Raw genomic sequence first — 24327 nt, 5'->3', positions numbered from 1 at the left:
AAATATGATCTTTCCTCTTGTTGTCTGGATTTAACCCAGCCTTGAGCCTACGATGCGATTCGTAAGAGTCTTAAAGGATTTAGTAAACTTTGTCCTGCTGATGTAAGCTTGTCTTTCATTTTTAAGGGGAAGATTTTTGTATGGGCCCCTAAGTGGGAATTCCTGATGTGTCTGCCTGATATTTACAGATTGCTTTGACAAACTGTATAAAAGTAGTAGCAGGTGAACAGCACTGAAGTCGGGCGTGATTTAAGATGAAAGGCCTTTCTGGTACACCGTAGGGAAAATGCCTCCATCTGAGGCAGCCCTACTACTCACACAAACAAGCAAGCTCGCCTCCTTCTCATCACTGTACAGCATGTACAAGGTGGCAACAAATAGCTTGACTCCATCGCGCTCTACATTCCTGGGTTACTATATTGTTAGACTGACGAAATCTATCTTTGCGCGGTTACGCAACAGATAACTAAAAACAATCTTCGCTGTTCTAACCCAGATATGTGATAGTTATACAATGCAGACAGCAGGTTCTCTCTCTCCTTGAAATCAAAAGGTAAATTTCTATCATCTGGCCCTCGTGACATCACGCATAATTATAAATCCACTACTTTGAGGAAATACAGAGTGCTATGAATTACACTGACCTCTGCCAGCTGCCTGTGTGACTGTGGTCAATTGAATGAGTGATTGTAGCAGCTTAATCCCGGATGATCTCTGGCTCTGAAAGCCACTACAGCAAACGCAGGGAGGACTGCACTTTAGGAACAGTGCCTGACCGCCACGGCAGCTGGAAGATGAAGGGGCAGAGATGGTTAAGCAGATGCATGAATGAGCTGGAAGTTAATCATTGAGCTAGACGTCTGAGATACTGATGCACTTTTTTGTGGCTTTAATAATCCACATTTAACCCACTGCTGAATACGGCAAAAGAGCAGATCCAAGCAAACATTTTCACCAACTTGGAAACATGAATCACAGCTGATCTGATTGTTTTCCTATCAAATTTAAAATAAAAGGAAAAGATATAGATATCAAATCTAAATAACGGCCTGCAGATATTTCACAGCGTGAGGGAGTTGCTTAATTATTTTCACATTTGATGCGAATTTCATTTTTGTTTCCGATATTGGCTTTTAAGCTGGGACTTAACAGCCATGCACGGAGGAGATTAGAAGGTGGATTTCTTTGCGCAAACTGTCGAAAAGCTGATGGAGAGAACTAATCCTCTCTATCTGCATCATCATTCTTTAAAACTGCACGCTTTCTGTCTGTCTGTATTTCTCTTTTCAGCAGTTCAATTTCATTTTAGTGCACAAAAGATGACCTGCCCTTTTTTATGTTTAATTTTTTATGAACAGGGCACCAGTAGCCGCTGATTTTTCTTTCCCCTCCAGTGAAAAAGGGTTTCACACATTGTGCTCTGCTTTATGGTTTGTGTGAAAAACTGTCGCAGGAGGTTTGGCTCGCGCATTAACCCAGACCCCGACAATATCACGCTCAGCAGTGGCCTGAAGCCGGTGCTAGGCTTTGAGAGGATGCCACCCTCGCTTTGTTTGAGGGACCGAGGGCTCGATGGCAGCAAGGGTGCTGGTTATGATGACAGCGCCGCTGCAGATCAACTGATCAATTATAGCCACGCAGGTATGAAAAACAAAAAAAAAGTCATTAATTTATATCTGAAGAAAAAGGTCAGCGAGCTGAACTCTCACAGCCGCCGCTGATTATAGTCACAGAAGAACAGACACTTCATCCGGGTGCGCTCTTAATCTGAGCAAATGTAAGCTGGTGGTGCTTCGACACAAATCCCCCCACTGTCCTTCCTTTGAGAGATAAAGAGAGAAAGATACTGATTGCTTTTCCTATCCATTTTTACTCAAAGACGCACCTCACATCAGCAGGAGTCATTGTTTGTGACTGGGTGTTGCTGCTGACATGTCGAACTGGCTTTGTTTTATTTTGGAATTAGGCTCCACAAAGGAGAAATCAAGACTTTTTTAAAAATATTTCGCAGGTGCTTTAAGTTCTCCTTTCCAGCAGTTTGATGTCTGACACATCCTCGGGCCGGATGCTTCAAATCTACATGAAACTCCATCAAAATAGCACTGCCTTGTTATTTTGTTTCAAACTTAGAAGCAGCTTTTGTTTAAAGTAGATGTAGCAGGCAAAAAAAAAAAAGAAAGAAAAAGTAAGCAAAGCAGAATCGAAGAGCCATTTCATCAGTCGGGGTGCTGGAATCTAGGCAACAATGTTTGCCAGCCGTGGTGGCAGCGGAGGAGGTAAGGGGGGGAAATACTCCGTGGAGGACCTCTATGGCATCAGTAAGAAGCCCAAGGCGTCGACCTCCTCAGGGAGTATTGTGGCCAAGGCTGGGACCCGGAGCAGCAAGAGCTCGGAACAGAAGACTGAGTCAGAGGCCTTGGCCTCTCAGATCCTGGAGGCAGCCCACAGACTGGTGGAGCGACGCCGGCTGGAGCTGTACCTGAGAGAATGTGGCCTCTCCCTGGCTGAGTGCGAGGCTGAGCGCTCTGCAATGCCGTACAGGTATGAGGAGAAGACTTTACAGCATGAAACCATGAGGCAGTTAGAGTTTGTAGTTATGACTTAGTACATTTAATTAGGCCACTAAAAAAATAAATAAATAAAAGCAATTATTAATAATAAAGAACTGGAATGTACAGCCTACACAAGGCTGCAGATTTAACTCAGGTCTGGGTTTCGGCTGCTTTTTTAGCGAGTGCAGGACTCACACTGAATGTCTGGATTTTACAGAGATAATAAGAGACCATCCCGAGCACTCAGCCATCCGTGGATGATCCATTTTAATAACATGGTTAATATTTTTCTAACATATTACTAATGCGTTGATGTAATTGAGTGTTTGGAGAGGACTGCAATTGAAAGGCAGTGAGTGGAGACATCATTCACGAGAGATGGGGGGAAAAAAATATTATTATTTTTTGTTTTTTTGTTGTTTTTTTCTCACTGGTGACCTAAAAAGAAACATCAGGCGTTTGATGAGATTTCAATGCAGAGGACTGATGAGTGTACGTGGCCGGACTGCAGAAGCATCCGGTTATTCAGGAACGCTAATGTGAGTTGTACGTGAGCCATTGTCTAATTCCAGCCTTTCCAAAAAACAGCCTGACGGGGTCAGGCATCAGTGGTGCAGAAGTTTGGGGTTAATGATGCATGATTTGACAGCGGGGGAAGGGCGGTTGGTTGTTGTACCGCGTGCATCTCTCTGTTTAAAGTGTGGAGGCGAATGAACGGTGGTGTTGGCTACTCTTCAATCAGTTTACCAAAAACCTAGGGAAAAATAGATTTTTGTAAATTGAATGAGACCTGAAAAAAGGAGGGGTGGGGTGCTTGCAGAGAAGAGGAAGATACAGGCCAGGCTGCTGCATATTTCATTATTACTGCTTAAACACCATCATACTAAAATACTGAGTACAGATTCCATTACATTTGTCATTTTATTTGCTATAACACATCCAAAACATGCAAACACAGTCATCTAGTCTCCAGCACAGTTGCCTCTAGGTGGCAGCGTCATCATGGTGTGAAGACAAGTCTGTGACCAATGACTCAAAAGCAGAAAGAGGGACAATAGTGCAGGCCAAGGGGTATCATTTGCAATTTCACATCATTTTTATGCTCAGATCTAGGACTTACTTTATAGCACATTTGTACTGGCAGCGTACATTTTGATAGCTGAAACAAACTAACGGCGTACCAGAGTATGATTCAGTTGATTCGACCACCTCTGGCAGAACCGCTTCCATCACTTGAACTGCCCCACAGAGCCTGCAGTGGAAGTTGTTTCCACAGCCTCTGTGCGCCTTCATTTGCATGAGATCTGGACTCCCTCCTGACAGAAAATGATTACCTGTAATCAAAACAGAAGCCAGCATCTACCTTGACGTTCTTTCTCGTTTTCCCGGTTTAGCTGCAAACATTTGAGCTGCAGAAATGTGAGCTATTTAGATTCTGAAAAACAGACAACGAGGGCCGAATGAAACGAAGCTAATAGGTCAGACAGATTCGAACATGTGTGAATCTTCATGGATTATATCAAAGGAATTCTGTCCTCTTTTCGAGGAGCTGAATTACTTTTGAATAAAAACCGCGAGGAGAAACAAGATGCCTTCAAAGTCACAGGGTCAACGCCATCAGCTTTCTCAGAACGTCATGCGAATTTCATGTTGAGGCACACCTGCAAACACTTCTTAGCGTTCTTTAGTGCTATTTTAGTTCAAGCGTGTCAAAACCAACATGAACACCACCATGGGAGACGAGTTTTCTTGCTTCATCCTGCTTTAAAAAGACATTTACACATTTATTTATTTCTCTATTTACCAGGTTATGTCGAATTGTTCTGTTTTTAAGTGAAAATGGAGCCAAAAGGGTGACAGGCAAGTCCAGGTCATTTCATTCTGTAGCATTAAAGGAATATGCTTGCAAGCACTTATCAAAGTGCGGTTTGGCAGATTTTAGGGGATTATAGCTCAGAAAGTCACACTTTGTGATGAGTTTTTACACTGAGTCTGAGTTGCATGAATAACCTACCTTTTCAAGGACGTTCAAATTATAGAAGCTCTTGTATAATCCAGCTTGAGAAGAAAAAAAGCCATCTACTGTATCCCCTTATTTTCTGATAATTTGATTCTATAACCTTATCATTACTAGGAAAATAAGGATGCACCACACATGTGCTCATTTTTGGTCTTTCTCCACCCAAATACTTCAACATGAGGCTCACAAGTGCTGGTTGTGTCCCGAGGTTTTAGCGCTGTAAGCTTCTGAAGTGGAGAACAGACTGAGTCAGTGTCATTACTGTGTAATACGGCGATGCCAGTGGCCATTATTTGGAGTGAAGGGGAAGGTTAAGCCTACAGGGAGCTGAAGATAAAGAAGTCGACATGATTATGCAAAAGTTTGGCTATACAAAAATAATGTGCTTCCTGGAAAATAAGTGCCTTAACAGTGAAGTGGAAGTAATTAAATCTTCTCCTCTTTTGAAGCGCCACCACGGGCAGCATTCGTATTTTCTCTCTGCCTGTACAGCTGGAAACTTCCCCGTCCAAACTTGTGCTGAATGGTTCTTTAGAAAGAGCTGATTGCCAACTCAAAGTCACATTCTGCTGGCAGTGGATGCCCTGCAATCTGCTCTGGGACTGCAGATCTGCTTCAAAACACTAGATGTGAAACCAAATTGACAATGGTGACAAATGTGGGGTATTTTGCACATCGTCCTGCTGTGTGAAGCAGACTTAGCGGGGCGAGCACTAACCACAGAGTAAAGCCTTTTGGATTGACAGTCCTCTCTAAGGATATGGCATCACACTTTAGATGGTAAACAAAGCCTGGAAGGGGCTATTATCATTGCTTGGCCACCAAAATGACACATCCATTTCATTTCATTGTGATGGGCTGCAGGATGATCTGATATGCCCTGCCGTGCTATGCCCGTGATGTGATGTATTGTGATTTAGAAACCATCTATCCTCTGTTTGCTCAGAGGTAGTAATGAGTGTAATTCTGGTGATTGGGTCATTGATGGCAAATCAAGCTATCATTGGGGAGGGCAATGTTTTGCATAGGAAGAATAGGAATAATGGGAGTGGTGGGACGACAGAATTCTGGACCTTATGGAGGGAAAAAAGATGGTTTGGGGAGGGGGTTGAGTAAGTATAGCCTAATGTGTGCCTTTGTGATGAAATGTGTGCGCATCGGTGTGATGAAAAAATGTGGATCACACCCGAAAGAAAGGGAGGGAGAGGGAGTATCTATCCAAACCCCCACACTGCTTGTGTGTCGTGAACGTTTTGAAGCCTGTGGGAAAAAAAGGAGGGGGGGGGGGGGGGGGGGGGGGCGGTCTCCAAATGATGCTGGAGAGCCGAGAGGCGGCACCGAGCGTTTGAAATGTCTGCTGCAGCTGATTTTGGGGCCAGTATGCCGGCATTTTCCCCCCAAATCCGCGCACCCTGAGATCCTGGCGAACAACGGGAGACGTGCACAGTTACCGCTGCTGCCGGTATGTGAACAACTTCTCACACTGAAGCTAAAGATGAACCGGCTCCGTGCTTGCTGATTTTGTTGGGTTTTTTTCCCCCCTTCTTCTTCTTTCTCCATCGCTGTTGCATCAATTGGATGCTGCGTGAAGCCGCTTGGTGATGATGCATTGGTGGGGTTTGAGTGTCTTTACCCCCGATCTGACTTTTCTCCTCGGCGATGTAAATTCGAGCTATTGAGCCCGATCTTTTTTTTTTTTTTTTTTTTTTTTCCCTTTTGCTCACCCACCTTGCGACAGTAAAATAAAAGGTGGGGGAGAAATGTGAGTGATTTCGACGCGAGGTGTGAGGATGCCTGTAGCTGTGGTTGTGTCATTGCTGCGGCACGTTCCGGAGCTCCTCAGCTCAAGACAGTCTCAACAAACCTCAGCTGAAGAGAAAACAGCAAGCTGGCAAGTGCTTTATCACCCTACATAAGCCATACAGAGCCCGTGCATGTTATGTCGGACGAAGCCACTCTCCAGGGAGGGCATCTATTGCACTGAGATTTTATTGGGGTGGGAGGGTGGGGGGGCTTCCCAAGAACTGCCACATCCCCAAATTCGTCTGAGGACTGCTGCGAGCACACAAGCTCCCTGATGATTTTTGGAGGGCAGCCCTGATGCATCGTGTGAGTGTGAAAGCTCCGAGAGCCTTTTTGCCAGGTTTGCATCACCAGACAGGAGACTGAGCAGACGGTAACTCTGTGTGTGTCATGTTTAGAGGCTGGACTCTTGCCTGCTCCCTCCAACTCTGAGCCAAAATCTTTGACCTGCCCTGTCTGAGCCCTTTTGTATGAGCATCACGGCGCTGCCACAACAGCACGACGGGAAACGGTGTCGAGCAGCACCAACAGTTTGTAGACATTGCTGTTTGTGTGACTCCTTGTTTAAAAGACAAAAAACAAACCCAACCCTATACTCAGACTCTCAGAATAAGAGACACAGACATCAGCTGCCAGGATGCAGGTGTCTTTTGCATGCACTGAGCACAACCTCAAAAGTCGCAGCGAGGACCGGCTTTGTGGCCTTCGCACCGCTCCACCTCCTGGAGGGAGCAGTGGCGGAGTAGGGGGAGGTGGTGGCGGTGGAGGAGGAGGAAGTGGAGGTGGTGGTGGTGGTGGAGGAGGAAGCGGAGGTGGAAGCAGTGGACAAGGGAGCAATGGCAACTACATGTCTCAAGGTTCTGTCAAGACCAGGGAGGGTTCTGGGTCTCGTCAGACTCCTCAGGGTCACGCCCACATGAAGGAGGCTATTGGGCGCCACACCAATATGAAGTACAGGTGAGTATGAGCCTGACTGGGGGAGACGAGGAGCCGGAGCTTTATTGGTTGGAGAGATGGCTTTTATTTCGCTCTGATCACTGTGGCCTTTTGACCTCCACCAGAGGTGAAAGTCCTCCACCAGAAACAAGGTGTTGGGCCTCTTCTTCACAATGAGGCTCTACCTGCCTTGCCGGGCCTTCATTATTCCTAGTTCTGCCAGTCTCTTTGCTGAGATGTGAGGTGAATTCGAGGTTAGCTTGTCACCAAACATATCACCAGTGAGCAGACTGTGCAGACTGCCTACATATCCATTAGCCAGATGAGAAACACCTCAGTGAGAGCAATGACTTCTCTGACATTACAAAAATATGACATTTATTCCTAAAAGCGCTTATGGATATAAATAAAAAAATGCTTACATAAGTCATACTATATAGCCCTAATGCTATCACAATATTTCAGACAGTATGCATATGGGAGCATTAGCCACAGACTTTGCGTTAGCCTCTTTCTCATTTCAGCAGATTAATAATACAAAAAAAGCTTTCCTCCAATAACAGCTTCTCCTGAAACCACACTAGGACGCCCGGCTTTTCTTAGAGGTTTTAAACACATGTACTTTCATAAAATAGCCTTGCAGGAGACCATCGTATGCACAGAAAATCTCTGCTGCACACACACCAGGTCTGAGTCATAAAGTAGGAAGGAAATCCAACCAGATAAACAACAAGACAAGAATGCAATGTATGTTTTTCCTCTTTTAGTTTGTTGGCAAACTTGTGGTTTACCTTTGATGGATTAGAGCTTGAAGCTAAACAAGGACAGCTGTTCATGCACAGCTCGTGCATGAAGGAGGCTCGTATTTATACATAAACATACATTTTTTAAAAAAGGGGGGGGGGGAAAGCACAAAGCATGCACTTTAACATTAGGCTGCAGACTTCCACAGGCTCACACTGTGTTTCCATCTTTGGGCTGTAAAATTCGAGAACTAGGAGGAGAGTTTTAACGACCTGGTTTCTTGGTAATCAGGTTGATTGAATTGCTGCCATTCTCTTCAGTCAATTTAGTTTCCACTTAATAAGATGCTTAAAAAGGGAATAAGGCACAGGACAAAACTAGGATATTTCCACTCCTATTTTTTCCCTTTAGAATCACACACATACAGGACTTTATGATTGGGCTGGATTTTTCCAGTTGTTCTGTCGTCTCTAGAAAAGTGTCACTAATAGGGAGTGCAGCAGCACAATAAGTCTATACAGCATATGGCCACTTCCAGTTGCCATTGGCAACACCCCAGGCATTGCCTTTAGTTTTTGTCTTATTTTCTAATCAGCCAGCACTGCTGTCGCTTATCAGTCCTTTCCTTAACTGAGTATGCTCAAAGCTCCACCACCTGCACCACAACAGTCTGGTTGTGGCGGCGTCGTGGTGGCCGCACATTCCTCATTTCACACCGTTATTACAATTACACAGAGGTCAGGAAGGAAGCAGGCTTCTGCCTTCACTTTAAACCACCCGTGAACTATATAGATATATAGAAAAGTGGGCCATGGCCACTGTGGTGTCATCCACTGGTTTGTGGAGTCCCGGATTTGACCATGTTTGGATGAATGGCTGGAATACAAAGGTGTGTCCAGAGACTGTGTAACTGCATCGCGCAGAAACAGATATCTGCTAATTATTGCTAAGTAACATAGAAATAGAATAAAAGAATATTACTCTGCAAAAAACACCTGAGCACAGATCTCTTGTTGGTGTCATTAACCACACAGTGAGTCCTGTGACTTGTCAGATGATTGCATTAAAAATGTTCCAGGGGGGCACAAACACACAGAAGAGGTCACGATGGGTGACGAAACATTTCCCAGCTTCTGCTCAATGGTGATAACGTTGAGTATAAATGAACTTATATTATATTATATATTTAGATGGTGAAAATGAGTTAAGGAGACCAATGTGCCAGGCTGTAAACATGCCCTATAATGCTGTTTAAACGCAGTGGGAGATTGAGTCACTCTTGTAGGCAGCCTCAAGTGGCCATTTGAGGAACTGCATTTTTTGGCACTCCAGCGCTGGTTTCTATTTCCAGTTCTGGATGCTGCTGCTTGCGTTGACCACATCTTTGTGGCCCTTCTGTCTCATTAACCCAAGTATTGATCACTCACAGGCAGGTCACAGATGCTCAGAGTCTTTCTTTGCGACTCTCTCTATCTTCTTTCTTTGATCTTGTTTAAGCTCACTGTTTTCTTTTCAAATGCTGCCCTTTTTTACTCCCTCACAGTGCACTGCAGCATTCTGGTTTGTGTGTGTGTTTGTGTCTGTGTGCGTGTGCAATATGCTGGGTGTTCAGTGTGGCCACAGGGTATGCATTCGAGCTGATGGAGAGGTGACTGTAGCGGTCAGTTCTGTCACTCAGCAAAACGTCTATTTTTAAAGTAACTAAACCTTCTGTTTTCAACACCAAACTGTCCAGATGGCCCATTTTAAGGTTCCATTTGGCACAATACACTCAAGTTTGAGAAAACTGAATTAAAAGATATGACAAGATAATGCACATTTCACAGACAACGCCAAAAATGATTCGACTTTCCTCTGGAATCGCATTTTTGTCATGTTTGCACCTAAATATTTCAAAAGAGAATTTATCTAAAAGCATCATTCACAAAGTTGTCTGTGCAAATTAAAATTCACATGAGTTAGAATAAAATATGGTATATCTGAGCATCATGAATTTCTTAAAACATTTTTTTGGTATGAGTTTAAAAAAAAGAAAAGGGAATTTGATTTACATTAATACTGGAGAAGACCATAGATCTATCCACCGCTGTTCCTCACAGATGGCCGCGGGGCACGCTGTGTCTGTGGCGGATGCCTATAAATCTTAATGCATGCTTGAGAGATGGAGAATGTGAATAGGGAAGCCCTACTCAGATAAAACATTCAGCACTGACATGCAGTAAACTGTGAAACAAAGTATTATTGTTAAAGAGCCAAGATGTGAGAAAATCAAAATAAGTTCAGGACAGCTGGAAAGACATGAAGGAGTTTAGGAGCGATTACCCAAGAATGCCGTTCTACTGTATCTAAAAGAACTCAAGTTAAACTTAAAGACATGTGATTGTGAAGAGTGAGAACAAACTATTGATGACACTTGCACGTGATGTTTCACATCACAGCCAGCAGCTTAGACCAAAGACTGGAGACGAGGAGCTGTTGCTGGTTCCATGAAGAGTCTGTGACCTGATGGGAATTGCTGTGGTGTTTTTGCACTTTGGCTTTTGCAAGGATTAATCAAGTAATAGAGACCTTGTTAATCAATGAGCTTTAAGTTCTGTCACCTTAGGTGCACCAGTTGACCTCTATCATCTGCTTTGGTGCAAAGCAACCGCTCTCTGTTAGTGATGTGGCTGTACTCGTGCTACAGATCAAAATCTTAAGCTCTACAAAAGTTCCCTGATTTCAGATTATTTTGCCAAACTAATGTATTTCCAAGCTGTTTCTACATTTTTAAACATTTAGGACATGCTGCTCCAGTTAAAGCAGACGACAAACAAAAGCCTCAGCTGTACCATAAAGAGAAAAACAAGAAAAAGAAGATGTAGCGTTCATAATAATACCTGATACTGGGTAAGGTCGCATGTTAAACTGGAGAACAAAGCCTTCCTGTATTTTCATGAGGATTTGAAGTGTTCTGACATTCAGCCATGCAGAGAGGTGTCGTTGTCTGGAGGAGCGGAAGGTGGAAATCTCAGTAGCGTAGTCGCAGCAGCTGAAGCTTTGGCGTCGAGCGGCCCTGTCGACTTTTAACACGCATCTCATGCTCATTTAGTGCTGCGAGACGGTGACCTACCCTGAGTGTTATTACTCTCGCCGCGTGCCTCTTCTTAGCATTCAGATTCTTATCTCGCCCGCGTTTATGCGCTCTGACGGCACAGCGGCGTCACCGGCTCGCTTTGTTAATTTCACTCCACGCGCCGTTCACACGCGTGCCACCGAAGGCAAAGCGAAGTGTAACAAATCCCCAGCAGCGACTAAAATATTCATCGTAACCGGCAGGTGAAGCGATAATGTAGTGATTTTGACCTCACGCTGTTGTCATGATTAACCACGGGAAATAAATGGCCTGTGTGGCAGGGAGGAGAACACGACTGCGGGCTGCAAAAACCTTGACCTTCAGCTCTCCCCTCTGTCGCTCTGGGACATTTATTTATTTATTTATTTATTTATTTATTTATTTATTTATTTATTTTCAGGAGGGGTTCCAGTTGACTGGGCAGATTAGTGACTCACTTTGAGGTCTGGGAAGTTTTAGGCAAAGTAACGCCGGGTGTTCACTTGCTTGATTTCAACCAAAACATAATCCAAACCATGATCTGTTTACTGTCTGCTAAACTATGGCTGCTTATTTTCATCTGCCACCCACTACTACAGCACGCTGTACGGTGCTTAATGTTATAATTACTGCATATATCGTGCATCTGAACAATATCTAGGCTGTTATTATGTGTGCAGCTGCTTGTTGGGACTTGATTAAGTGTATGCAGCGGGCAACTTAATCCTCTCAAAATGCAAAGTGACCTGCGTGTCAGTGTTGTTTGATGAAGCTCAGAGTTGTCGATAATTGACTGCATTTGGCGGCTTACTCTTAACTGAGAGGCATCGTAATCGCGGCCAGAAAATCCACATCACGTCCTCGGAGTAAGGCTGTCTCATCAAAGTCAAAGACTGGTATTGTCTTCTGGCAGAGCCATCATGGCCGCATGTTGTTATTATGTAAGAGCAGAGGGCAGCCTAATGAACAAGTGTCCGCATGCTCTGGAAAAGACTCAAAAGGCATTTAATTAGATGATATCAATTCCTCTTTCTTCTTTTAAAATCTTACTTTTATTTGAAACTCTTTTCAGTGTTTTAATATATTCATTTATTTAAATAAATCTTGGTAGCATTCATTTGCCTGCCGTGTAATACACTGCAAAATTCATTAAGGCAAAGTAGTTGAGCTGTTTTAAATCACAGGGAAACAGGAACACCAAAGAAAACCGGAGGACGGCGCGATACTCAAAAACATGCTCGCGATTGCGTTCAATCACTTTGAATTCACTGCGCTGTCACTCACGGGGGCATGAGATCCGGAAAGCGCCACATCCCTCAAATACTCGTCTTTATCCGTCTGCCAGCGGACATGAAACAGAGGCAGAGTGCAGCGACCTTCTCAGCGAGCGAATTTCATTAACATTTGATTACATGTTGGGGCGAGTGAACATTTTTTTGGGGTTTTTTTTTTGTCGCAGGTCACGTGTGTTCCCAAACTTGGAATAAACAGTAATGACAGCGCATTGTGTCAAATTCAGCTTGTGTGAGCTCTTTCCTGCACCACTTCATTACATGCATTTTTAGTTAACGGGAGAGTCAGGACCACTAATAAAGTGTCAGCAGCTGATACGCAGAATTGGAGGAGAGCAGCTGAGATTGTGCGTGTGTGTGTCTTTGTGCCCCTTTTTCTCCATTCGCTCCCTGCACAGCATGTGTATTTTATAATTAGGACAGACCTGATTTCCTAACTGTTTTAATATAGCTGAATTAAAAAAAAATCACATTTACATGAAGGGTCCATTGTTTAGGCTAATGCTTTTAAAAATAGCTACATCAATAATTAGTACACTCTTAGATGCTGGGGTTTTGATTAGTGCCAGGCCATGTGGCTAATTTGGTTTCATTTGTCATATAAACCCAAAAATGTAGCTCTGTTGGCATGTCTCTGGATTATTGAGAATGACAAGCAAAGTAAAAGTTTGTGGTGGCGTTTTTTTTAGTGCCATAACTTCTGCCCACTCCATTGATTGTATTTAGGCAGGCACAGGTGAGAAAAATCTGTTCTCTGTAATTTGGGTGAAGTGACCCTTTAAAGCCACAAAACAGTGTGTGCAGCATTACTGAAAGAGAACAGACAGTCCACCATCTTCCCACACTCTGTGCTCAGAAAATGTGTGTCTAAGCATACACATAAAACTGACGTGAGTGTTATTAATATCTAGGTCTTCCCTCTGGAGAAGAGCCTGCTCAGCATGTGTGTGGCATTTTATGACAACTGCAGAGGGAAGGGGGAGAAAAAAAGTCCACCATTAGCACCTAACCATCTGTATATAGTGTCTTCCTCCTGTCTCAGGTGAAAACTAACTGTGAATGTCAGCACAGGTTAAAATGCTGACTAAACCGTGACGGAGCACCTGTGTGTCTCCTCTGTCTCTCTCTCTCCAGCGTTAATAATGTATGGACGAGGCAGCCAAGTTGCTACAATCATCTCGTTTGGAGATCATGATTTATGGCAATGGAAAAATAGAGAAGAAAACACTGGAAGACCTACTTATAAAGGCTATAGAGAAGCATCTGTGTGCCCTGCTCAAGAGTGCATTCATGCATGTCTGCATGTGGAACTGTGCCTGCGTTCCAATGCAATTCCCATCAAGCGTGAATATTCACGTGAAAGCATCGAACCCCTCCCCACAATGACACATGCACAGCATAGATGTTTTCCGTTTATTGCACAGCGTCCCTCACATCCGCCTCAGATGAAATATAGGCCGAGCGTCTGGGTGTACTGCGTGCGGGAGATAGTGGGAAAAGACTGTCAATAGGGAGATAGTGCGAGGAAAGACAGAGCATGTGTTTCTCCAGACTCACTGATAGTAATTTAGCAGACTGCAGCATTGCAGAGAGCGGCGGAGTTGAGCGCAAGGGAGGGGGCGGCCAGTTGTCACACATGGAAACAGTGACATCCTCTATTGCTCAGAAGCACACGCGCACACACAGACATAAAAATGAGATTTTTATGTGGCTCGGCAATTGTGGAATTCGCCCAGCTAATGCACACCGGTTTCAAATTTGCTCCCTGTCATGATGCGTTCACAAGCAGCGTTCACCAAACACGAGGCTGTCAGCTTCATGCACTCATCTTTAACAAGCATATCGGATAGAAGAGCATTTAACAGAAGAAGGAGAAGAAAATATTTGCGTAACAGCCGTATGCCACTGGATGCTTGACACACTCCACCGAATGCTGACTCATGTTTTGGTGGTATGTGTTTTTTCCTCACACGTAAGCCTTCTGTTTGCCGTCCTGGTCCAATGTGAAAAGGAAAGTATGGACAGAAGGTGTGTGACTAAGCCGGGGAACAGATTTTTATTGTCCTTAATTCACAGCTCAAAGCCATCATGCATAATTCTAATGAGTTTTTCTCAAGTTCCCTAAAAATAATAATAAAAAAGAAGGTAATAAACAAAAATAAAGTTGGGTATAAACCATATCGTTTATTTGCTCCCGGTGTGCAGATACAGAAGCTACCTCAAAAGCAATTTTGAATCAGTTTCAAGCTTTGCTTTAGAAGCTGATTAAAACTGTAGGGAATATTTTTTCCGGATGCTGTTATTGGCCCCACCTTGTCAAATGTTGCTTGACAAAAAAATAAATAAAATCCCCTTTATTCTCATCCAAATAAAGTTGAGACAAAAAAGGACTGATTTGATGGATACTACAAAAAAAGAAGAGCCAACAAAAACGAACAAAACAAATGGTAAAATATTCAGGTAGCTCATTTGAAATAACCCAGTCTCTGAAATATGTTTTTCCCATGTGCCTCATTTAAATTTACTCCCAGTGTTCAAAGTGGCTGTCAGCGTGAGAGAACAGACAGAGCTGTCATTGGTTGACGAACCACGAAGAAAAGCCAGCTTACCATACAAGGAATCAGCTACATCCAAACCCCGCAGACACATTTCCCTTTAAATAGCTTTCCTGACCTTCCACCTGTGTGCTTTTTTAACAGTTTAACGTAATGACACAAACAATATGTATTTCACACCCACATGGAGTGCTCACATAAAGACTGATGCCCCCACTACACACACACACATAAAGATCGTGAAACAAATGCTTACATATGCAGGAATCTAAAAATAGCATAAGGTTGGGAATAGAAAATAGACCAGGAAAATAAAAGCGGGACTTGTTCGACTGAGTCTAAATGCTCTGACAGTCTGTCTTTGTGCATTTGGCTGTTTCGCGGTGGACGCAGGCAGACAAGCCGAGAGGGGAGAGGCGCTGGAGATGAAAAGACGGCGAGCAGCGAGGTGCACTGCAGTTCTGCCGGCTCTCCAGCTGGCTCCCCGGCTAATTAGAATGGGGGAGAGCACACAGGAGAGCAAAGCATGAAGCCCACATCATTTTCAGCTGTACATGCTCCTGTGGTCAGAAATGCAGCTCTCTGCTTCTCCCCCGCCTGCCCTTCAAAATTCAGCTGTCTGAATAATCAGATGTGGCATGTCAGTTAATGGACTCCTCTTTAGCTCACAGAGCATTTTTGAGCCATTTATGGTGCAGACCAAAGAAGCTTTTGCCAGGACTCTCTAACTGCGCTGAGCTCCGTCCCCTCCAGGTGTTTCACTGGCCCACTGTAATACACTGAACTGCTAACATACGAGGGATGAAAGGTCAATTGTTCAGAAATAATTAGACAGAGGAAGTCATTTTACCAGAGGCGAGAAAGACTTTCACTCAGCAGCTGCAGTGGAGGAGTGAAGTGTCGGAGACTACGATAGAAATAAATTACATCTGTGTCCGGTTTTTAATTTTGTGTCGTACTTATGTTTTACATGTGACACCAGGTTTGTGTTACATGCTGCTACAGAATAATCAGGATCTCATCAACAACATCGCCATATTAAGGCGACGTTTAGCTTTCAAATCCTGATGTGTCCAGTAAAGCAGTGAGCCAGCTCCCTCATAGACGTGAATAAATAGTTTATAACGCTGTAATGTAGTTGTGAGTGGATGTGATTATTAATAAACCGAAACTACTTCAGATGGCTCGGAGGCTTGGGTAGAAACAAATAAGACAAAATGTGTGTTAAATACAGTGTAACATTGCAGCTGCCATCTTTTTTAAACTCCACTTAGGTATCTCTTAGTCTCATCACTGCTTAACCACAGTGTCTCCCTACTGAGGATTGCTCATCACTCACATGCGTACATCTGACTGTGTTTGAAGATTGTATGTCCAGATATATTCCAACTGCCCACACATTTTGTGTGTGTGCGCGCTTTACAGGCATTTCTCATCTAACCTCCTGATTTTTCCCCTTTCTATAGGAACCTGGGAAAATCGGGCCTACGTGTTTCCTGTCTCGGGTTAGGTAAGTTGGGATGAAGGCAGGGAAATATTCAGCTCAGCTTCAAACTCTTAAATAAAATCCGTCTGTCTGTCTCTCCCTCTCTCTCCTTGTTCAGGCACCTGGGTGACATTTGGATCGCAGATCTCTGATGAAGTGAGCATTCTCTCTCTGTGTTTGTATGAGAAATCGATTCCCGCACACCTTCACTCGTTTGGTTTTTGTGTAACACCGTTCGGCGCACTGTAAACAAATCTCAGTGTTCACGATCGCAGGAATATGTGTGACAGGCCTTAAGACTGCTGTAGCTTGGCGAGATATTGTCTGTATTATCCTCCCTGAGTAGTGCCCTTCATGAACGACCTCTGGGTAATTGGAATTTATCCGCCGTCTGCTTCTCTCAGTCTCAGTTTTTGTGTTCTCTCAGATGGCGGAGAACCTGATGACCGTAGCTTATGAGAACGGAGTGAACCTGTTTGACACAGCGGAGGTGTACGCCTCTGGAAGGTCAGACTTCACTTTCCTCTCCTGAGCCTCAATTAAACTTTTTTTTTTAAATCGTCTGATTTCTCTCACAGCAAATACAAAAATTTAAACCTGTTTTTATGTGACGTCGTCTTTTATTGTCTGCCGTTTTCCATTCTTCTTCTCTACATTAATCTGGTTTTCTTTGGTCTGCGTGTCTTTATCATTTATTTATCTCGTTAAACGTTACATACAAATAAAGTTTATTAGCCTCAGCCCGTCACAACCAATGATGTGTTTCTCCACAGGGCGGAAATTACTCTAGGGAACATCATCAAGAAGAAAGGTTGGAGGTGAGATTACTCATTCTTCCTAACTGACTCACAGGCATGCAAACCTTTTTAACTCGACCAGATCACAGATTTACTTTAAATAATCCCTAATAATCCCTTCCTGAGATGAAATGCATTACTACATGTTTTTATTACTTTTGATAGCGGCACACCATTAAATTCTCTCAAGGGAAAGCCATACTTGGGGAAAAAATGTAGAGCTTTATCCTCAGAGAGACTAAAAAGGATAAAAATGTTAAATTCCCTGATCAGAGATGGTGGCTGACTCACCCAGCTGCCTAAGAGACACATATTGGTAATAAAATGTTTTAATTTTAACACCAGAAAGAGAGAAAGACTGTCCGTACTATTAGATTTAGGATGAGCTGATTCCCTTAACTTAAATGTTATGCTGCAATCAAAATACTCACGACTCCTGTCCTTGCCAGACGTTCAAGTTTTGTCATTACGACAAAAATCTACTGGGGAGGCCAGTAAGTATAAGACTAAAACACTAGACTCTTCACATTTCTTCAACCCAGCCTCTTCATCATTTTAACTGAGGATCAATGATTTGTATTTTCACAACTTCACAGGGCAGAGACAGAGAGAGGACTCTCCAGAAAGCACATTATTGAAGGTACAGTCTACTCATGTATTTGCAAAGTGTAAACCAAATAAGGGGTTATTCTGGTCCAGTTGAAAGCAATTTAAATAAATTTCAGTTCAGTTATATTTATAGAAAATTCAACAGATCACACATCAGTTGCCTTGGGGCATTTTATTTTGAAAGTTAAATACCCTACAATAATACGGAGAAGACGAACAGAGCAAGTGCTTTGGCGACAGTGGGAAGGAAAAACTACCATTTAACAGGAAGAAACTTTCAGCAGAAACAGACTCAGGGAGGGACAGCCATCTGCCACAACTGGTTGGCGGTGAGAGGAGAAGACATTGGATAAATATTTTTCTGCAGCTTGACTTTAAACTGACAATTTAAAATAGAAAATGGGTCATTTGGAGCTGGACCACAACATCACCATAGATACTGTGGGGATCTCTCACTCAATGACTCAAATTAGCTGAGGTGAAACTTAGCGCACAGCTGGCAGAACTTTGATATAAAATGAAGTGGTGATTTACATATATAAAAAAAGGCAGAAGTGCCACAAACTGCAGTTTGTGGCACTTCTGCGTTAGCTTTAGGCTTATTATACATTAAAGACTATAAATGAAAGCCTTGCTTTATTAGGTTGCACTGCATCTTTATTTTGTATGGCATGTTTTCCTGTGTGTTACTTCAACCACTAATGATGTGGTTGCTATCATTCATTCGGAGCCCCCTTTACCTTTTAGTGTGAGCATTGTTTGACTCACTCAGTCAGCTCCGTGTTACACGTCACAGTAAGCACAACTTCATTTTTAACTGTGATGTCAGTGGACACTATTGGGATATGAGGTGCATTCACTTTGAAGCTATAGTACAGATGTTGATGGGTAGGATGTTTCAGAGGCCTGTCATCAGATTTGTTGGGTCAAAGAAAATACAGAGGTCAGGTGAAGGTACATGTCTTGATTGCTGTTTTCCAGCCATTTCATCGGTTCCAAAAATAATCCTAAAAAAGCTAAAGGATATGGTGGTGGTCTTTGTTCCTTTTGTAAGCAGCACGGCCGCAGGATGACCATTTACCTTGGACTTGAATGACTTTTTTATGTCATTGTCATGAAGCTTTTGATTTGGGGCCGTTGCATAATGAGTGAACTACGTGCAGCTCTTAAGGCTTGCACCGCGTGCAGGGTCAACGCTCAGATTTCGACTCTATGCACTATTTTCCACTTTGCTCAGGAAAAAAAAGTCCAACTGCTGACTTACCCAAGGTTAGACGCTTGCCCAGAACATTTGAGAAGCAGAAAATCGAACATAAAACAGAATCACTCATTTTACCCTCCACCAGCACACTGTACTGAGGATAATCATTAATATCTTGGGAGGAGCTGAATGCTGTTTTGATGCCATGTAAACTTAAAATGTAAAAAATAAATCACTTTAGTGATCTGGCCTAAGATTAGGCACCAGCATGAAGTTTGTATTTATAGATCTACTGGATGAAACTCCATGAAATTCCAAACACACACTCATGTCTCAATCAGGAAAAAATGTAATAATTTTGGTCCTTCCCTTACGCTTCATTGAGCATGATTACCAGATCAATATAATGCAGCCTGATACTTTGGTTTATTGCCAAATAACTGCAAAGCTATTGACACTGTAATTAGACTCTCTGTTGTGTAGCAGTGGCTCAAAACATCACTGTGCCTTAAAGTTATGACCCTTAGTCCAATAATTGACTCGTGTTTCTCACAGGTTTACGAGGATCCCTATCAAGACTCCAGCTAGATTATGTGGACATCGTTTTTGCCAACAGAAATGATGTCAACAGTCCGATGGAAGGTCAGTTTGAACCGCTTACTACTGTTGTAGCACAAATATGGAGGGTTTTTGTATGGTAGTATGTTTTATTTGTGGAAATAAGCTTTAATCAGATGCGTTAGAGTTGTCAAATGAATGTAATTTAAGTGAGATGTCGTGTGCTGTGATTTGCAGAGATTGTACGGGCCATGACGTTTGTAATAAACCAGGGTATGGCTATGTACTGGGGAACCTCGCGCTGGAGCGCAATGGAAATCATGGTGCTGAGCTCTCACTCTTAAAGTCTTACTCTTCACAAATTCACGAGTGTCAGCTTTTTTCCAGATAACGCTGATCACTTACCATTGCATTGTGTTTCCATTTCTGCGGCACCAGGAGGCATACTCAGTGGCACGCCAGTTCAACCTGATACCACCTGTGTGCGAGCAGGCAGAGTATCACTATTTCCAGAGGGACAAAGTGGAAGTGCAGCTTCCTGAACTCTACCACAAGATCGGTCAGGCATCCAAAAACCCCACAGCAACATTTATCTCTTCTTTTTAATTAAGTTTCATTAGTTTCATTCACACTTTCCTCGCTCTGTCAGGTGTTGGAGCGATGACCTGGTCTCCGCTCGCTTGTGGTTTAATCACAGGCAAGTACAGTGATGGTGTACCGGAGTGCTCCAGAGCAGCAATGAAGGTCAGTTTGATCTTCCACTTCTTCTGGCTCCACATCAGCCTCACTATAGTTCTTGATTTTATCGGCATACAGTGTGAATCAGTGCTTTTCTCCATGTTGGTCCTGATGAAGGGGTACCAGTGGCTGAAGGAGCGAGTGAACAGTGAGGAGGGTCGGAGGCAGCTGGCTAAAATCAAGGAGCTCCATCTACTGGCAGACAGACTGGGCTGCACTGCTGCACAGTTAGCCATCGGTATGATCCGAGCAAACGGCCTTAATTTTTTAGTGCAGACATACAGAGATGCAGCTTTGCTTGTTTTCGCATCATGTGACTGCAGATTAAGACTGAATTGATTCGTATTTGCATGATTTTCACTCCTTAAATGACTGATTCATTATGTTTAATCTTACTGTACACACGCAGGTAGGAAGTGCTGTAACGGTTCTGGGAGAAGTGTTGAAAATCTATGTCTCCTGCATGAAAATAACATTACATAATCTGTGATCTTGTTAATTAAGTGCTTTGTATATGTATGGTCTGCATTGAGGCTTTCAAATGGAATCCAACCACTGGTTAAATCTGTTAACATTTTTTTTAAAAGAAGTCTAAAAAATCAGCTACTTTACTTCGGTTACAAACTGATATTCCTCCAGCAATAAAGTTTTCCTGGTTTGCTCTTTTTACAGCCTGGTGTCTGCGCAGTGAGGGAGTCAGCTCAGTACTTCTGGGTGTTTCTAATACAGACCAGCTTCTTGAGAATCTGGGTGCCCTCCGGGTAAATATGTGCTGTATTCAAATATGCTTTTATGTTTTGTGCGCAATAAAAAGAACCACCCAAAAAAACAGCAGATGACACTTTAAGCTGATGCCACCCTCCCCTTCTTTCAGATTTTATCTCAAATGACCCCTCAAACCGTTACTGAGATGGACGCCCTGCTGGGAAACAAGCCACACTCGAAGAAAGAGTCACGCGCTTGATGATTCAAATCTCAGCGACGGACGATGTTCCGAGAAGATGAAGAAGACTTTGATATTGGGGAAACATCGCTTTTTGCTCTGCTGTATACTCAACAACTTGCATGTCCTCGGCAACATTTATGCTTCCAGTATGTGCGCATATCCATTCTGCGCAGTACATTATATCATGTAGAAGAAGAAAAAAGGAAAAAAGAAAAAGAGAACTCTCTCAATTGTGGAAGAAAAAAAACATAATCGATCATATATTGCTCACTGTTGATTGTTCAGAGACTAATTATTTCAACATAGAGGAAGGCTAAAGCTGGTCAATCAAATGTCAATCCTAAAATGAGGAAAGAAAGAAAAAAAAAAGGCCACCTCTGCCCTAACATGCAACTTTACTGCGTGAACGGTGCTTTCATTAGACGTGTGAGTCTCCTCCCCTCACAGCTGCCTGTTATTCTGTGTGATGTTTAGTACCCAGCAGCCAGAGAGCTAAAGGTTAGTCCTTATGTGTCTAACCGAACATTTCCCGTAGTGTGCATGTGACTGCTCTGCCACACTCACCGCTTTATAGGGTTGGGAACAATGAATTACTTGTGAAGTAATAAAAAAAAAAAACCCACAGCAAATAAGCCACTCTGGTATTACTTTTTTTTTTTTTTAAATCACATGATTTAAAAGGAAAAATTGGCAAATGAATTTCAAACATGAAGGTTACAGAGTTAGAACTGAGTCTGGCAGAAATGTTGAAATAATAATAATAACTTATGTGTGCTGTTACGTTGTCAAATTGGCAATCAGAAATCAAAAGCCAGTGACATTTTGCAAAGTGACTTTTCCCAACCCTGCTGCTTTCTCAGCGGTCCGTTTGCCTCCTCTGTGCGCATGTCCCTTTAAGACAGAATAGCCCTAACAGGGTGTAAATGTGGCATGGCTTCTTTCTTTTTTTTACGGCTTATGTAGATTTGCAGTGCCCTTGTAAGCCATTTATTTATTTATTTTTTAAACTCTAAGCGGTCAGATAGTTTTATCCGACATAACCGTCCTGCTGGGCACGCTCGCCTTAAAGGCTCTCAGCAGTCTGCAGACACGGCTTGTGTGTCCATGTTGCATATAATCTTTGCATCGTCCTAAACTATGTCAAAAGATGCTGACATCACTTTCTAGCGGTGCCGAGTTGCTGATCTCGAGTCGCAGGTCTGAGACGGCTGGACTGAGCGGAAAGGTTGCTGGGTGTCTGACACAAAGATTGGGACATATTGTGGTGAACGTTACGTTTTCAAAAAGATGGGAAATAAAAACAATAAGTCTGAGTTTATCAAATGTGATACGAGTCTTACCACAGACCACTTAGGGTAAGATTTCGATTAATGTTAACTTTTCTTTTTGTTTGTGGAAGCCTGAAAACACAGCTTCTCTGCTCATTTCTCTCTCTGCATCGCTCCAAATTCGTTCCCATTCTCAAACACACGCACGACAGATTTTATACTGTGCACTTTGTCTTTTTCCCTTTAGTTTTGTAATGACTTCAACACTTTGTAATGTGAAAGGGGGGTGTCTTTTGTTTTGTTTTTCTCCTTTTTTGTGTGATTTGCCATGAAAACTAATCTCCGAGGTGGAGTTTTTGATACACCGGAGTTGTTTCAGCAGACACGAGGTTGCAATATATTGTAAATAGGCTCATGTGTTTTGACGGTGACGTAACAAGAGAGAGTTCAAGTCTGTGGTTCATGAAGGTTTTCTTAAAGGAGCCGCTGAAACGTGGCTCTCCGTGAGTCTGTCATGATGTACAGTTCGACTGAGCGTAGCTTCCTGTGTACATAGGTCCTTCAATCAAACCCTGAAAATGTAACTTTGCCTGCCTAACTTATATTTTACTGTCTTGCAACAAAGAGAAACCAAAACACAAACAAAAAATAATAATAATAAGAGAAGAGACAACTGATTCTGAATGTATCATGTCTGTTGCTCAAACCTACTTAAGGGACAAAGCACATACCCTGTTCCATGAAGTCCAGTGGTTTTTGAACCTGCAAACGTGCAAACATTTACATTGGGATTAGCCAACTCAAGCTTCTTGCACCCCCTTCTTTCAGCTGTTAATACAAAGTCAGATGAGATTTTTGTACTTCCAAAACCCGAAGTAGTCTAATCACAGGTGTGACGCTAAACCCCCAACTGCTAGCTACTCTTCCACGTTCATTTTTGGACCACCTTTTATTTGTGTACATGTGCGATGCAATTTTACGAGTTGCATATGAGGCGGCATATGGGCCGCGAGCACTAGGATTAGTCACAACCTTCATTCTCGCATATCATGTGCTCCCTTGATGGGTTTTAGCTTCCTTATGTACACTTTGATGATCAACACAATGTTGATGGACATACTTAGATGACTAAGACACTTAAACCTGTAATTGCTTCAGATTTTTGTTTTATTTTGTTCGACATTTTTATGCAGATAGAAAATAAAGCAGCTTTCAGCTACAGATTTTTATTTTATTTGTGGTTAAGCAGTGACTGGCAGAGGAATGTTCTTAACTAAAGTCAACAGAAGCCAGCAGATAACACTGAGTGCATAATGCATACCTGCAAAGCTCGTTTGTTCCTTCCATTTGAGGTTAGCCTGCACCTTTGTGTTGCTGCTGATATAACAGAGCCTCTTTGTGTTGCACCAAAACAGCACGAGTTGACCGAGCGTGGCGACGGGTGCTGACCGTGGAAATAGTGATTTTTTGTGTGTGAAAAGGCTCAGGGAGATGTGTTGTTTCAGAGAAATTCGAAATCTCCTCACTAAAGCGTAAAAAACTTTGATTATTCATGTGGATCTTCAGACTGTTCTTTCTGAGAGGGGGAAAAACGTCCCTCTGTGAAATCTGGCATTAAGACTGTTTGTGCTTATGTGGATTTACACTAATCGGCTCCTTCTTTTCCGCGCGCTTCTTGCGAAGAAACGCAATGAGTTGATCAAACTTTTCCTTTTCTTGTATGTTGAC

At 42.9% G+C, this 24327-nt stretch overlaps 1 protein-coding gene across 2 annotated transcripts; it reads left to right on the top strand.

The window, feature by feature from the left end:
• The first annotated feature begins 1741 nt into the window (after positions 1-1741).
• Positions 1742-23820, top strand: LOC147320501 (voltage-gated potassium channel subunit beta-2). Of its 2 annotated transcripts, none has more exons than XM_086308557.1 (14): positions 1742-2541; positions 16463-16506; positions 16601-16638; positions 16910-16989; positions 17256-17300; positions 17729-17773; positions 17876-17919; positions 19645-19731; positions 19885-19970; positions 20086-20206; positions 20297-20391; positions 20503-20623; positions 21058-21146; positions 21260-23820. In XM_086308557.1, the coding sequence occupies exons 1-14, from the start codon at positions 2246-2248 to the stop codon at positions 21347-21349; spliced, it is 1281 nt and encodes a 426-aa protein (XP_086164683.1). In that variant the 5' UTR covers positions 1742-2245; the 3' UTR covers positions 21350-23820. The 2 variants fall into 2 exon arrangements, with proteins under 2 accessions (XP_086164683.1, XP_086164682.1); XM_086308556.1 differs by lacking the exon at positions 1742-2541 and adding an exon at positions 6593-7332.
• The last annotated feature ends 507 nt before the right edge of the window (positions 23821-24327 follow it).

Source organism: Aulonocara sp. 'chitande type north' Nkhata Bay, linkage group LG10 (genome assembly GCF_057382095.1).
Source record: "Aulonocara sp. 'chitande type north' Nkhata Bay isolate Kocher_YH1m ecotype deep benthic linkage group LG10, A_spYH_male_GT1.1, whole genome shotgun sequence".
In the NCBI taxonomy this organism is placed as follows: Eukaryota; Metazoa; Chordata; class Actinopteri; order Cichliformes; family Cichlidae; genus Aulonocara; species Aulonocara sp. 'chitande type north' Nkhata Bay.
The sequence above is the reverse complement of the archived record's forward strand: the minus strand, read 5'-3'. Positions and strand labels throughout refer to the sequence as shown.

Coding starts and splice junctions, on each gene's coding strand:
- LOC147320501 (XM_086308556.1), top strand. CDS start 7,013: ATGCAGGTGTCTTTTGCATGCACTGAGCACAACCTCAAAAGTCGCAGC. Junction 17,774..17,875: donor AAAATCTACTGGGGAGGCCA/GTAAGTATAAGA, acceptor ACAACTTCACAG/GGCAGAGACAGAGAGAGGAC. Junction 17,920..19,644: donor CAGAAAGCACATTATTGAAG/GTACAGTCTACT, acceptor TGTTTCTCACAG/GTTTACGAGGATCCCTATCA.